At 40.2% G+C, this 14,845-nt stretch overlaps 1 protein-coding gene across 2 annotated transcripts in view; it reads right to left on the bottom strand.

Moving 5' to 3' along the window:
- Positions 1 to 4,333, bottom strand: part of LOC111141059 (aldehyde oxidase 4-like) — a 57,222-nt gene extending 52,889 nt beyond the window's left edge. The window contains exons 1-2 of one of the 2 annotated variants that reach the window (XM_022493391.1): positions 4,277 to 4,333; positions 850 to 928 (exon numbers count right to left, since the gene is read on the bottom strand). In XM_022493391.1, coding sequence (XP_022349099.1) covers positions 850 to 928; positions 4,277 to 4,333 — 136 coding nt within the window. The remainder of the gene's footprint in view (positions 1 to 849; positions 929 to 4,276) is intronic. The other variant, XM_022493396.1, reaches the window with a different exon arrangement.
- Between the last annotated feature and the right edge of the window lie 10,512 nt (positions 4,334 to 14,845).

Genomic DNA, 14,845 nt, shown 5'->3' with positions numbered 1-14,845 from the left:
GGTATTCAGTAAGTATATATATGCATATATATTTTAACTTATTATTTTGAAATATTTATAGTTTCATAGGAAGTTGCAACAATAAAACAGTAACAATACCTGTCACCTTGCTTGTCCCAAAGATGACATCCCACATAGCTATAATACAACATCAAAAGCAGGAAGCTGACGTGCGGATTACACTGATAACCAGACTGGGGAGCTTATGCAGAGTTCACCACTTACACATGCACACGTACCATGTAGGTACTGCTCTACTCAATTTTTTCTCCTAAACAGATCTGTGTCACCACGCCCACAATAGCTGTGCTTCCCCAAACCTAAGACATTTTTTCTGAAAATTTATTGCAGGTCTGTTGAAGGTACTGGAGGGGTAGGGAGTAAAAAGTTCCAGATCAGAGGGGCAGAGCTGAGAGTACATTAGCTCTATGTTGGAATTTTGAAACATGTTTATAGAACCTTGTTTTCTCCAATAAGACTTATGAAAGGGTCTAAGTGATGAGTCAGGGAAGTCCTCATGGGAAACTACTGCCGGTGCCATGTACCCCTGAGCAGTTGGCTGGATGTTTTTAACACTCCTGAATATAAAATGTTATCAGGGTGGGCATGAGACTCAAAAGGTCATAGTTATTTCTAAAGTTACACACTCCTGTTTCACTGGATGATTCTTTTGGTTTTGCTCAGGTGAAAAATATGACAAAGCATGAATCTCTCACTTTTGGATGACTTTTGTAAACTCCAACTAGACTCTACAAGTCAAACACAAGGGTATTTACCTTGAGCAAATACAGGGCGACTTTTTTCACAAGTCTTAGCATGTCCACTTTTTACCACCCAGTCCAGATTCACTATAGTAAAATATAAGGATATGGACTTTCCTCAGGTAGTACAGTAGGTTTACTTCAGGATCAGCATTCTTCTCTACAACCTACATTGTGAAATGAGAAAAGGGATTTTAGGAAGATAGTACCAACATGTTAGGGCAACTCTAACCATTGTTTTGGGGACGGTTTTGACAGATAGTAGCTTCACAGGGGGAAAAAGATAACAAAGGAAACCTAACACTTGGAACCAATTTTAAAGAAATTATGGAACATTATTTCAACGTCTCTGAATTTTCCCATATATATGACAATTATAAATTCTGGATTGCTTTTCCTTATAGTCACCCAGAGAGGGCCCAAATGGGAAAACAGATACATAGATTCCAAAATCGACTCAGTTAACTCATGGCCATAGGAAGTGACAGAAAAGATTAGCCAGAGATTTCTTAACGGAGTTATGGGGTGTATGTTACAAAGGGAGCCCCTCCTTTCCCATACCCTGCTCCCAGCCCCCTAGTGAAATGGAGGTGCCACTAAGCAAAGGACGAGCAGACGGGAGCATGAATCTGGCTCTGCCTCTCATGTCGCACTCCTGGCTGTTACTGCCAATAGAAAGAAGCTGGCACATGAGATGAAAACCGTCTGCTTTCGCTGGCCCAGACAGCTCTTCTGCTAGGTATAGTCAGGCGAGATTAGAGAGAATGGAAGAGAAATTTATAAGGAAGTGTAGCAATGAACCTGAAACAGAGGACATTGTTCCATTAAAAGTGTTTTTTACTGTTCTCATCCTAGAAAAATGCAACAAACCACATTATTCTTCATATGCTGCCTATTTCCAAAATTTCTGAGTCCTCAGAAGATTTACTCAGCCAGAGATGAGCTCATCACCTCTCCACTAGGAATCTTAGCATGAGGAGGAGGCTAAGCATAGTGGCATCTCAGAAACAAAGCATTATAGTTAGCTTTGCTTTGACACCCTAATGTGTGGCTATAGAAATTATTTCCAAAGGTGGGAGCAAGATAGGGGGTAGGGAGTGATGGTGGGCAAGCCAGGACTAATATAACTTCCTCCGGTTTCCTCTATAATGGGGGAACCCAGCCTGACGACACTATTCTGTGATAAAAAGACATTGATATACCTGAGACAATGTTCCAGATAAATAGTAAACCCTCCCCAACCACTTTAGATGCCCAGTGAGTGCAACACTTGATTTAATGCTTTCTCCTTCAATCATGACAAGGTCTGCTCAGGTTCCAAATGAGGGAAAAGGCAAGATTAGACTTTGGGAAATTAATTAAAGACTGCCAACTGCAATTCTGACATATCAAATATATGGTACTCCCAGTCATTTCAAAAAATATTTCAGTAATCATATGAGAAATAGTGGTCGTACCAATACCTGTGCTCACAAAATTGTATGGGTACATCCTGTTTCCTCCAGTAATTTATAGACACTTAGGAAACAAATCCCTTTTTAGTAAGCATATGAAAACAGGGAAAACCTCACCAGTAACTGAGAGATGCAAGCAAAACCCCCAAGACACCCTGCCCATTAGATTAGCAAACCTTAGGAAGCGTGATTATAGCAAGTTTTGGCACACTAAAAATTGGCAAATCATCTACAGGCAAGGAAACAGCACCCGTCATGCAATGAACTGTGGGAAAAGGAACTTGTGCAGGATTCTGGAAAGCCACTAGCAGGACCTCTGAAAGCAGTGTGGTACAATCTCACTCAAAGATTCTCTTGCCAGTGTTGGTGAGGAGACACGTTGTAGGATGTTCACCGCAGCATTTCTTGGGGTAGTGGGGAACTGGAAGCATCCTATGTGTCTATCGCTAGGGTCCTGGATAAGCAGAGTGAAGGATGTGCACAGCCTGGGAAACTAGCATGCAGAAGTCTCAGGTTTTCAAAGAGCAACATCTCAAAACGGTGGTGAGTCACAAAAGGGAATTTATAAGTCACAATACCACTTGCGTAAGAACACACACACACACACTCCTGCACAACACCACGCAGGCCAAGCACTGTATATTTCTAAGATACATCTATATTTCTAAATAACCATATAGAAAGTAGATGGAAAGGACATATATATAAAATGCACAAGAGTAGATGCTTATGGGGGAAAGAAATAAAGAGACGATAGGACATAAAAAGAAAAAAATAATAATAGAAAACAAAAGAGGAGTCTTGTCCAGACTGTGGTGATGGAATGCCACAGCCAGAGATGAGTGTGCTTTGCTCAGCTCTGTGCCGGTGCATCTAAAGGAAGGAAAAACAACCACAAAAATAACAACAAAACCAATTTCTACAAAGAGGTGTATAATTTCCCCCCTTTGGCCATCTGTAACTTGTCTTAGAAATCTGTAAGACAGAGAAGGGTAAAAACAGCAAAATATCAGCTGTGATTGCAAAAGATTGAAGACCTGGAGAAGGAATAATCATGCTAATGTAATATTAAGGGAGAAATGGTTTTATTCACCAACAAAGGAAAAGCAGCAAAGTCCATTTACCTCACACTCAGAGTAAGTTCTTAGCTTCTGAATTACTACAAATTGTCACTCACCAATAATCTTTCTGATGTTCAGGTCATTCAAGGTCCTGACCTACTGGTAAGCATTATTGCTAAACCCAGACTTTTTTTCATTCTTTTCTTTCTCTGTTGTTTAGTTCAAAGGCTTCCTAAAAATCATGTTTCCCTGCTATTTGACAAGCAAAAATCCCAAGAATTCTTGCCTTCATTGAAGTTGTGTTTCTTTCTTTAGGGAAGAACATCAGTAATCTAAAATAACTGAAGCTTGAGAAGCATTAGCAACAAATGACTGTCCAAACTAATTTTTCATTTTAATACTTAACTAGTTTTTTTTTCTCTAACTGTCCCAAGGCACCTCAAACTTCCCATGTATTCATTTTGCTTATTAAAGTACAGGGTTGAGAACAACTGGCCCAGGCTAAGCATTAGAGCCACCACATCTCTTCTGAAGAGAAGGCAGCTTACTTAGTAGTCCATGTTTCAGACAGAGTGGCCTCCGCCTCTAGGTTGATTCATCAGTCTGAGGTGATTAAAGTAAAACAAAATCATTCTTTGCTACTGTTATCCTCAATGTCATATAGGCCTTCTAGTAAAATAGAATTGGTGAACTCAAGTGGAGCTAATATCCAAAAAAAAGGGGGAGAATGACAGTTTTTCATACCTGTGTCAGAACTGTCTTTGTAATATAACAAAGAAACGAGAGTTCCTTACTGATTCCAAAAGAAACTATGCCTTAATACTGTGCACCAAACCTTGAACTAATGATCAATGATCAAGTTCATATTACTATAGCTGACTTGAAAAAGGAGAGAGGATAAACATATAACAAGTGGCACTGCAGTAAAGGAAAAAAAAATGTTAGCTTGGCTTTTGTCCCTGGTATACAAAAATTCACATTAATCCTCTCATAAACTTACCTTTCTTCCATTCACAAAAAAAATCAGTTCATCAGAATTGGGAATAGAAGCCATCATACCAGGAAAAGAATGCCTCCACCAGAATAGAGGTTTGTCTGTCTGTCTGTTCTCAAGAGCAGATGTATTAGAGCAAAAACCTGGGTAACCATTAGCCTTGTCTGCTGCGTGGGGCGATTTATAGCCATGCTGCCATGTGAGAAGCACCAACCAGGGCTCTCTGCCCACCCTGCCCGCAGGGACTTGGAGTGGTTCCTGGCAGTGCCCTGTGTTCTCCTTTCCTACAAATCAAGTCAGTGTCTTTGCCCATCCCTTTTGGAGTCTGACTGGTTTCCCCAGGGTAATGTGTTTAAAGCCAGATAAAAATTGAGTTTTAAACAGGCTGTTATCTGGCCAAGTCATCAATCAACAGTGCTATTAAAACTCATAAAACTTTCTTTGATTCTCCCTATGCAAAGGGAAGATTCCACCACACATAGAACTAAAGACTTCATAAAATGTGTCATTCAAACTCAACTATAACAACATGCAAGTTTATTCTCCTTCCTTAGGTGCCCGGCTAGCTCAGTCGGTAGAGCATGAGACTCTTATTCTCCTTCCTTAATCTTTTTTTGTACTCACGCACCTTGTTTCTTCAAATTTAAGGGTTCACGACATCAAACTACCTAAAACCATAAACATGTACAGAGGTTTGCCATGCTCCAATCTGTTCTCGGGGCTTCATCCTTCAGCAGCTTGGTGAACTATTATCATCTTTGATTTAGAGACAAATGAATGGAAGCACAGAGATATTGGACAACTTGCCCAGTGTCACACAGGCAATGGGTGGCAGAGTTGCTCCAGAGTATGTGCCTTTCATCTCCTTCCTGTGCTCCACATGGAAACCTGGCAGGAGATGAGGCTGGAGGAACAGGCACTCCTGAGTATGTAGGGAGGTCTTGTAGGCCTATTAAGGGTTACGCTGAGTCTTCTAAATATAATGGGAAGCCATTGGAGGGTTTTGAGGAGGGGATGACAGGATCAGATTCAAGTTTTAAAAAGACTGCTTTGGCTGCTTTGCAGAGAATGAAAGGTAGGAGCCAGATTGTAAGAAGAGAGAGGATTAGAAGTTACACAGTGGTACTGTCAAGAGATTGTGAGGCTAGGACAAGGGTGACAGTGGGGAGATGGGTAAGAAGAGGTCAGATTTGCTGACAGACTGGATGTGAGGTATTGGGGGGGCTGAGTCAAGGATGTCTCCACAGCTTTTGGGTTGGGCAGGTGGATGAGGCTATCGTAAGTTCTGTTTGGACATGTTAAGTTTGGAAAACCTAAAAAACATGCAAATGGAGATGGTGAGTGGGTTGTTGGATACTCAAAACTGGTTTTTTGGGTTTTGTCTTGAGGAGAGGGAAGACTCCAGATTTGGGGCAGAATTTCACCTCTGAGACTCCAATCCAGTCTTCCTTTAAGTACCAAGTTCTGACCTCACCAACTGAGCAGTATGCCTACACACTCCCCTGCCTCACTGCCTCCACAGTTCCCATTCTCATCCTCTCTGATTGCTCCTTACCCAAGTAAGGGTCCGAAGGACCAACAGAAGTTTACCAGAACAAAGAAAGGACATGTTTAGCAGACAAAACCATTTGTGTAAAGTCAAGGAAGTCTGAAATTGCATATTATGTTTCAGAGATTTAAAAGTAGTTTTATTCTTATGTATGAATTGCTTGGGAATGAACGACAGATAGGAGTATCAAATAACATAATTCATTCAAAAATATTTGTGTGCCTGCAAAGATCACTTTCCTCATAGAGCTTAGGGGTGTGTGTGCACACACGTATATGTGAGTTCTGTGGGAACCTTAAGGCATTAGATAAAATGACATTTATTTCTAATGTGGTGGAAAATAAACTAGAGAGACAAGGTAACTTCAGATGGCAAGCAATGTGATCAATAGGTTAAGGTAATACCAAGTGACTTAGGACACTAGTTTAGTCTTGGGTAGTCAGGGCTGGTGTGTGTTTGACGTGAGTGCTAAAGGCAAGCCCACGGAGAGGCAGCATGGGAGAAGAGCCTCCAGTGGCCCTGAGAAGGAACTGAGGTTGGCATGTTAAAAGGCCCCTGTGGCAGACCGTGAACGGCAGGATGAAGGGAGAGTGAGGGGAGGTCAGAGAGATGGTAGGGGCCAGGACCAGGGGTTTGCAGATTTCTAAGGTGGGAAGGGATGCCACTGGAGACTTCTGAGCGAAGATGTAGTATCATGTGATTTGTACTGTATCATCCCACTGTTATTACTGGTAAGAGGATAGCTAGGAGACCAGTTCTGAAGCCTTTTCTCTGTTGCCCATTAGAGGCTGATAAAAAAGCATCAACCAGGGTGCAGGGTGATGGCAGCAGAGGTAGAGAGAAAGAGGCAGACTGATATGAATTTTGGAGGCAGAACCACAGGGGTGTCTTCAGTTTGAGTTAATTGGACTTCCAAGTGCACATGTCTGTTGGATGTAGGGATCCAGAGGTCAGAGAAGTCCAGACTGAAGAAGCCAATTTAAGAATGATCAGCTCATAGATGATATAAGCACACTGTGGGGACTATAAAGTACCAGAAAAAAAAAAAAGTCACATTTCTTGTGGCAAGATATTTGAAGTATTAGCTGATATGCTTCCTCCTGGCCATTGCTTTCCCCATTCTTCAGGTGTAAGTGAGGGCATTCCACATTCCTGGCCTTTGGAGTGGATCCTTATGGCAGGAATAAAAAAAAAAATTTTTTTTTTTTTAAATAGAGTCTCAAAAAAGCCATTGAGACTCTTGGCAGAGACACCAGGAACAAAGGCAGGTGAGGCTGTGGACAGGGATGCCAAAGGCAAGTGTCCTTACCCCATGCCTCTGTCCTGAATCTACCACAGAAACTTTGAACTATGGGGTTTCCTCTAATTGAGTGGGACTGAGTTTCTGCTGCCTGGTGGAACGGAGCTTGAGATAGAATTTACGTCTGTGTCTATACATCTAACTCTGTATTATTTTACATTTGTGTCATAGCCAACCTCATTTAGTACTCACATATATGCCAAGTGAAATGCTTCCCTGTATTAGCTCATTTAATTTTCATGATGATCTTTGAGGTAGGAATAAAATCTCTACTTTACAAATGAGAGATCTGAAGCACCCAGAGAAGGATAAAGCCATGTTTTGTACATCTGAGTCTGTGCTCAAGCAAATAATTCTAAAATTATTTGAATGTTTCCTTTTGTTCCCTCAATGCCCTGGTGAGACAGAATAATTCAGTTTCCCTGGAATGCTACATATTTTACCCTAAAAGGGCAATAAAGTTTCCACTGTAGATGACTGCAGCTTTTAGTCAGTGCAATTTCCCCTAGTTTTTATCCATCAAATTTTCAAAAACTCTAAGGCCTGACTCTAGGAGCCTTAGTTTTATCACCGATGGGACATGCTTGGTAGGAAGACCCAGTGTGACCCTTCTGAGGTGTCCTGGCAATTCCAGGTCCAGGCTTTTTTTTTTTTTTAAATCCAGGCATATGGATCTGTAGTGTCTCCCTGGTGTATAGAAATGTGTATATATAGAACACCAGCTGTTCAAGATTTAATAGCACAGAGATCCTTCCAGAGCCCTAGGGTTCTTTAAACTTATAACAATATAGTGATGTAGTCATTCCTACTATGTGAGAATGGACAATTATACCTGGGAGTGATAGTTCTTGAGTGCCTGTTATCAGTAGGCTTGGATTAGTTCGCTCAAAGACATAAAACTGTGGACATCTCATTGTCTGGGTGGGAAGTCTCATTCTCCACAGAAATGCAGGCTGTGTTCAGAGCTCAGCTGCCTTGCTTCCCAGAGACCTCATCCGGGAATCGCACTCTCCAGTCAGAAAGTACCAGTAAGGCTCAAACACCCAGACAGAAATAAAGCTCTTTGGGACAGAACTGCCTAAAAGGTACTGCTTCCCTCCAACATTTCTGAAGCTTTGGTCTATAATTTACAACCTGTACTTGATTTTGCTTTTGAATTCTGGTTCATCTATAAAATCAAGCCCTCAGTTCTGCCATCAAGTGGCTAGCCCAGAGTTCCACAGCATTCTTCTGCCATGCAGTTATCTACTCCAGGAACTGAAACTTTCCCATGGAGGGCTGGACAACATTGTCATTTTCTTCTGGTAAAAAGCAGACTCCTGCAACAATTCTCTGTGGATGTGTCAGAGCCAAGAGAGCAGGCACTTCACCTACCCTCTGCTCCTGCATCTCTGCTGCTGGTCTCCACAAAGGGCATTTCTGCTGGTACTTTCCATACTGATGTATATAAAATGGGTCATTTTTAAGGCTTTTAGCTTTTGCACTTGTGACAGGGCAAAGCTTTTCAGAAGTGTTGTGATGAGTTACAGATTTCAATGAACAGTCTTCAAGAGACACAGACATTTTTGGTTACCAGACGATATTTCTTAGTGCTGCTTCGTACACAGATCCGTGGAAACAGGAAATCTATCAGTACGCAAATCCAGTCATCTAGAACCAGAACACTTATTTGGATCCTAGTGTACTTTGTTGAAGGGACAAGCAGCAGGTTCCATTGGGTGGACCCTATGAGAGTAACACTGTTATTGGCACTTTTCAGCTCAAGTCCCCCTCCACTTCTTCCTTTATCTCAGGACCCGCCCACCTGCAATTCCTGGATTCTGACCTCTGGTGGGCTGATGTAGCCCAGTTTAGGGGTCCACGAAAATGTTTACTTTTTAAAATTAGAAGAAAAAAAATGAATATAAATGAGGCTAGATTGTACTTATGTACCAATGCAGTTGTAAAATACAATTTCAATATTTATGGAGGAAAGTGTTCACAAAGGTAAAAGCCCCCCAAACAGGTTCCACCCTGCGCGGCCTCCCCTGATCACAGGCCTACTGTGATCTGTTGGAGCACGTTGAATTCAGGGCTGAAATATTTGCAACACTTGTCCTCAGACCTAAGCCAAATCCCCCAACTTTGCTTTTAATAAAATCTGCACAATAATTTGATCTTCCTCTAACTTCTCTATCTACTGCCCAATTGTCCTGCATCCAGGTGACCTCTTTAAACCCTGGCACACCAGCACTATCATTTCTCCGCCCACGTTCCCAGCTGCTTATTTCAGTGGGTCAAACCCATTGTTTTTCACAAACTTCTGTATGAATAAATGTTATTCCTGACCTTTTCATTCAACAGAATTTAATCCACATAAAAGTTTTACTACTTGAGGAGCTCTACTTCTTATGGACTCCTGTGATCTGCGTGCCATTCTGTAGCATATAGCCAGACAGATGTGAGCCTTTTAGGACTCCACACACCAAAGGGCTCATTGTATATGGTTGTGCTCACCATAGCCTTGACTCTAATGGCCAGGCCATAAACCTCCCAAATGCACTTCCCTTTTCCATTTTAATCTCCCAAATCTGTTTTCCACAGTGCAGCTGGAATGCTCCATTCAAAACACAAATCTGAATATGTCAATGTCAGTTGTGTGTGCCTGAAGTCTTTCCGTGACTTGCTCTGTGTTCGGGAAACAACAAGGATGCTAACATGGCCCAGGTGGTCTGAGGGTCTGGCCCCGCTCCACGAAGATTCTCCATCCCACAGACATGCTCCTAGCACAGGTGTCCCCGTTCTTGGGCCACAGCCCTCATCCTCCGTCCCAGGGCCTTCAAGCCTGCTATCCCTCCAGCAGCACATCTGCTGTAATTCTTTCCCCAGGAACACCTCCTTATCATTCAGGGCATGGCCCTACCATTGTTCTCTCAGGAAGCTGTCTGACCCCCAAATCTAAAAGCCCCCGAAATTATTTTCACTGACCAATTCGTATTTCTTTGGAGCACTTACCAAAGCTTGCAATGATATTTGTGTGATTCCTTGTTTAATGCCAGCCTCTCCTATTGGGTCATAGAGCCCACATTTGTCTTGTTAACCAGGTGTCTCCAATGTCTGGCACTTAAATATTTTTTAAAAGAATGCCTGAGTCCATACTATAATGAGATCTTTATAGTAAACATTTTAGAGTGGGTCTGCTATTGCTGTCTTGTTCTTCCTCACTGAAGAACTGATGATAAGCCTATGCAGTGTGGCTGAGAATAACCTGTATTCTTTCTGGACCCTTTTCTGGGTGATTTATGCTGTTCCTGTCCTTCTCGGAGTCCCATTCTATTTCAGGACTCACAGTGCTCACCACAGACAGTTCTTCCCTTTTCTGCTTTTGCATTTGTTTAAAAAAAAAGTCATGAAGTATGAAATCCCCATCAGTGATTTCTAGTGCAGTCTTGGCATCTCTCTGATTAGCTTTGCATCTTTCCGGATGTCTGTTTAGCTTTCTAATGAAAGGACTTCCTGCTGCTGTGGTTTTGTTAACTTAAGCATCCCGTATCTGTGTTCTCTTTTGTAGCTTCATTCTCTCTGCAGGACCGGCACCGTCTGTATGACTGCACAGTGGTGAAGGCATCTGGATTCTGGAATAACAATAAGAGTTCATTTGTATTGAATGCTTAGCATGTATTGTGCCCTGGTCTAAGTATTAACCCATTTAATCTTCAAATCAAATTAATGAGGCAAGGACTATTATAATTGCCCATTTATAGATCAGAAAAACCAAGACATGAGACTTTAACTAACTTGCCCAAGGTCACACTCTAATAAATAGTATGGCCAGGATTCAACCCTAGGCCACCTGGCTCCAGAGTCCTGGCTGGTCACTACTAAGTACCAGGGCCTCCCTAGGGACTTGTGAATGGTATATTTCTGGGTCGCTTCATTAATCAAACCTGTCAATGAAAGAAATCATTAGGGAGTGGCTCAGGGAACCCATCTTCTCTTCCGCTCCTTTGGTGACTTCGGAACTGCAGGTATATGGTGGGTATATGGAATTTTCTTCTGGCTGGGAATGAACTGCTGCCTTGGCCAGTCACTCTCACATGGAAGAAGTTGCTTTCTGCTCAGCAAAAAGAATTGGCATACTGATATGGGATGAAAATAAGTCAGTTGTTTAGAAGCTGATGATGACCTTTTGTGTTTATCATATGGCACAGTATTGGCCTAACAGGAACTCAAATAGACTGCTGAGTGAAGAAAATAACACAAGTGGGATGGGTTCCTCAGTTTGGGTTCCTGTGTTTAAGTCCATTTCCGGACTTAAAATAAGTTCCTCATTTCCTGTGTTTAAGTCTATTCTGAGAATTTAATGGCAGATACAGAAATAATTAAATTCACCCAAGAACCTAAAGATCAAAGGGTAATGCCAGAAAAGGGTTAATATCTTAAGTCTTAATGCTTAAACCATCAGACCATATCAGGTGGTGTCCAGACATTCCTTGCTGGGTTTCATGTGCCATCACAACCAAGTAGCAGCTGAATTTTCTCAGAGGACTGTCCTTCCTGTCCATTTCTTCCCATATACTTCCTCCCCTCTATCTGTCTGGTCTCCTGACACTATGGTGCATTATGTACCCTATACAATAATCCAAACCTACTGCCATGCCAGTAACTCTTAAAACGCAGTCCTCTGCTCTGCCTTGGGCACTTTTACTTCCTTTTCTTACCTATGCTTGTTTTATTTTCTCTGCTCATTACCACTACGTCTCATGCTTTTGTCCTCCCCGCCCCCCGTCCCAGTTTGATCCTTATTTCATTTTCTACTCATTTTCCCTTTAAATATTTGTGTTCATAATGCTATCAAATAAGACAAAAAAGATAAAAGATAAAAAAGACGCTTAGCCACAGATAATATTTCAATTTTAAATATTTATGTTCAAAGAAGGAATAAAAACCGAAAATATAGACTTATAACAATAAATGGCAATGAAAAAGTTATATATCAATATCTATGAGATGCAACTAAGATTATATTCAGGGAGAAATTTCTTAACTTCAAATGTTTTTATTTTTTTATTTTTTATTTTTTATTTTTTTTAAGATTTTTTATTTATTTCTTTGACAGAGACAGATCACAAGTAGGCAGAGAGGCAGGAAGACAGAGAGGAGGAAGCAGGCTCCCCGCCGAGCAGAGAGCCCGATGTGGGGCTCAATCCCAGGACCCCGAGATCATGACCTGAGCCGAAGGCAGAGGCTTTAACCCACTGAGCCACCCAGGTGCCCCCAAATGTTATTTTTAACATAGAATGATTAAAGAACTAAATTTTCAACTCAAGAAAGTGGAAAAGAAAAATAAATTAAGAGAAAGTAGATATATACAAAAGTAGATATAACAATGACAAAAGCAGAAAAAATATTTAGAAAATGAGAAAAGAGAACAGATAAATAAAACCAAATCTTTTTTTTTTTTGAAATCTAATAATCTAAATATCTAATAAGTATTTTAAAATGAGAAAATTCAAATAAACACAATTAGGAGTAAGAACTAGGATATAACCATTATGTTCAACTTTATGCCAGAAGTTTGCATTGCTCATACTACTAAAAATTTAGGACAAATACACTTCAATGGAAAAAATAGCTGACTATGATATGTAGTTACTATGAAAAACAATTTAGCCATGAATAATAATCAATATTTTTATATACAAGATGTGAAGGGCTCTGGCCCAGGATTAAGCCTGGCAAGGGGGGCTCCTAGAGTCTTCCTGTGTCCAACCTGCTGACTTTAGCCGCTTCACCACAGATTTTCCTGTTCTTCTCTGATGGTGTCCTTAGTCTCCCTACAGTATTAAAAGTTCCTTCATCATCAAATCCAGCAAATCTACTTTTTTAACAACTTGGCAGTCAGTTAAAGAACGTTTACTTCTGAGGGGTTCATATGTATGTGTATGTTTATAACATACAAGGCACAGTCCATGCCCTTAAGAATCTGACAGCTGCATATAATGATTCAGAAAAATGACAAAGCAAGAATTTATTAAGTACCCCAAAGCAAACTAGCTCGGAGGCTTCAGGTAGGTGGAACATATGAAAATGCTTTATAAACTGGAAAGTGGCATGCAAATACAGTTTAAAAATATCTTATTATATTTGTTATGGTTTTCCTTGTTATAGCTCCAAGAAAAACTCCTGACAACCTGCACAGTATGTAAACTGCTTCCCTAATTTCAAACTCCCGCTTAGCCTGCCATTCTTTTCACCCTTCATAGAACCCACATATGAGCTGCCCCAGTGTTGAAAACGATGAATGTGGAAGAAGCACCCCTGAAAGAAAAAGATGAAAAGGAATGAGTGGGAATTCAAAAAGGACTTAATGAGTTGAGTGGGTGTAGGGCAATGCCATTTGCAAAACCAGTTTGTATATATAAAAATTGGACAAAAAGAAGTTTGATGTTTTGTACTATTTAGTATCTGAAAATTTATGTTAGAATATTCCAGACTGGACTTTTTTTTTAAATGTGCTTTGGATGAATTAAAAATATTATGTGTTAATGCCTTTTGAACTTAACCTGTAAGTATACTGGCTACAATTATTTGGCCATTCACACCTTAACATAGTACATTTATTTTAGTAGTTAATGCAAACAATCTTCATTTTAAGCACACATGTAGGGAAAAAAATTCAATGAACAGAATTAGGCTAAATATTACTGTGTTGAAGTTAATGGTGGCAAATACTTCCACAGATTTTATTTAATTATTTTCATATTTCCTTCACATTCCTCTCCAAAAATCATATTAGAAGGGGACTCTGCTTTATCCAACATTTTATTGACTGAATTAATGATTCTTTAATAACTGACAGCCCTAGAAAGTCAACTTGTGCACTAAAATAAACAAGAATTTGCTTTGGATTACCATTTTGCATGGATTATCACTTATTATACTCCGGACTACAGATTAATGATAAAAGCACAATAAAAATTATTTTTAGCCATAGCATCTTAAATAAGAAGCTCCACAAATAGCAAGCAAACACAAAAGCTTTTCTGTTCTCCCATTTTTCCTAAGAATAGAAATGCATGGAAATACCATCCACATTTGGAAAAAAAATCCCCACAGGAACATAATTGCTAATACAAAATAACCGCTGGTTACATGACATTTTTAAAATATGTAAATGTGAAAATTGTGTAAATACGAAAAACAAATATTATGAGTTGCCCTAATTTTCTGTATATTTGAGATAAAAATGTTTACACTAATGACCTGTTCAGTGTTTAAGTCATTCAGAAAATCACCTTTTGTTCTCAAGCCCCAAATATTAGGCAACAGCATTTAAAATCAATTCATAGCATCTAAAAGAAAAATTCAGAAAACAAGGAATATGACTTAAAAACAGTAAAAAAAAATTTAAAACAATCCACTATAATTAATTACAGCAAAATTTCTTTTTATTTATTTTTAAAGATTTTATTTATTTAAGAGAGCATGAAAGACAGAGAGAGAGCAAGAGAGGGGGGAGGGACAGAGGGAGAAGCGGGCCTCCTGCTGAGGAGGGAGCCTCACATGGGGCTCAATCCAGAGACTCCAGGATCATGACCTGAGCCTAAGGCAGATGCTTAACCGAGTGAGCCACCCAGGCACCCAAAAATTTCTCTTTGGAAATATTTCATCCATTTTTCAACTTGTGTAAGTTTATTTTCTCTCTTTCCAAACAGGTATTTGTGACTTTTGTGGATAAATTAAA

Source organism: Enhydra lutris, unplaced genomic scaffold (genome assembly GCF_002288905.1).
Source record: "Enhydra lutris kenyoni isolate GAN:26980312 unplaced genomic scaffold, ASM228890v2 scaffoldscaffold1, whole genome shotgun sequence".
NCBI classification, from domain to species: domain Eukaryota; kingdom Metazoa; phylum Chordata; class Mammalia; order Carnivora; family Mustelidae; genus Enhydra; species Enhydra lutris.
The sequence above is the reverse complement of the archived record's forward strand: the minus strand, read 5'-3'. Positions and strand labels throughout refer to the sequence as shown.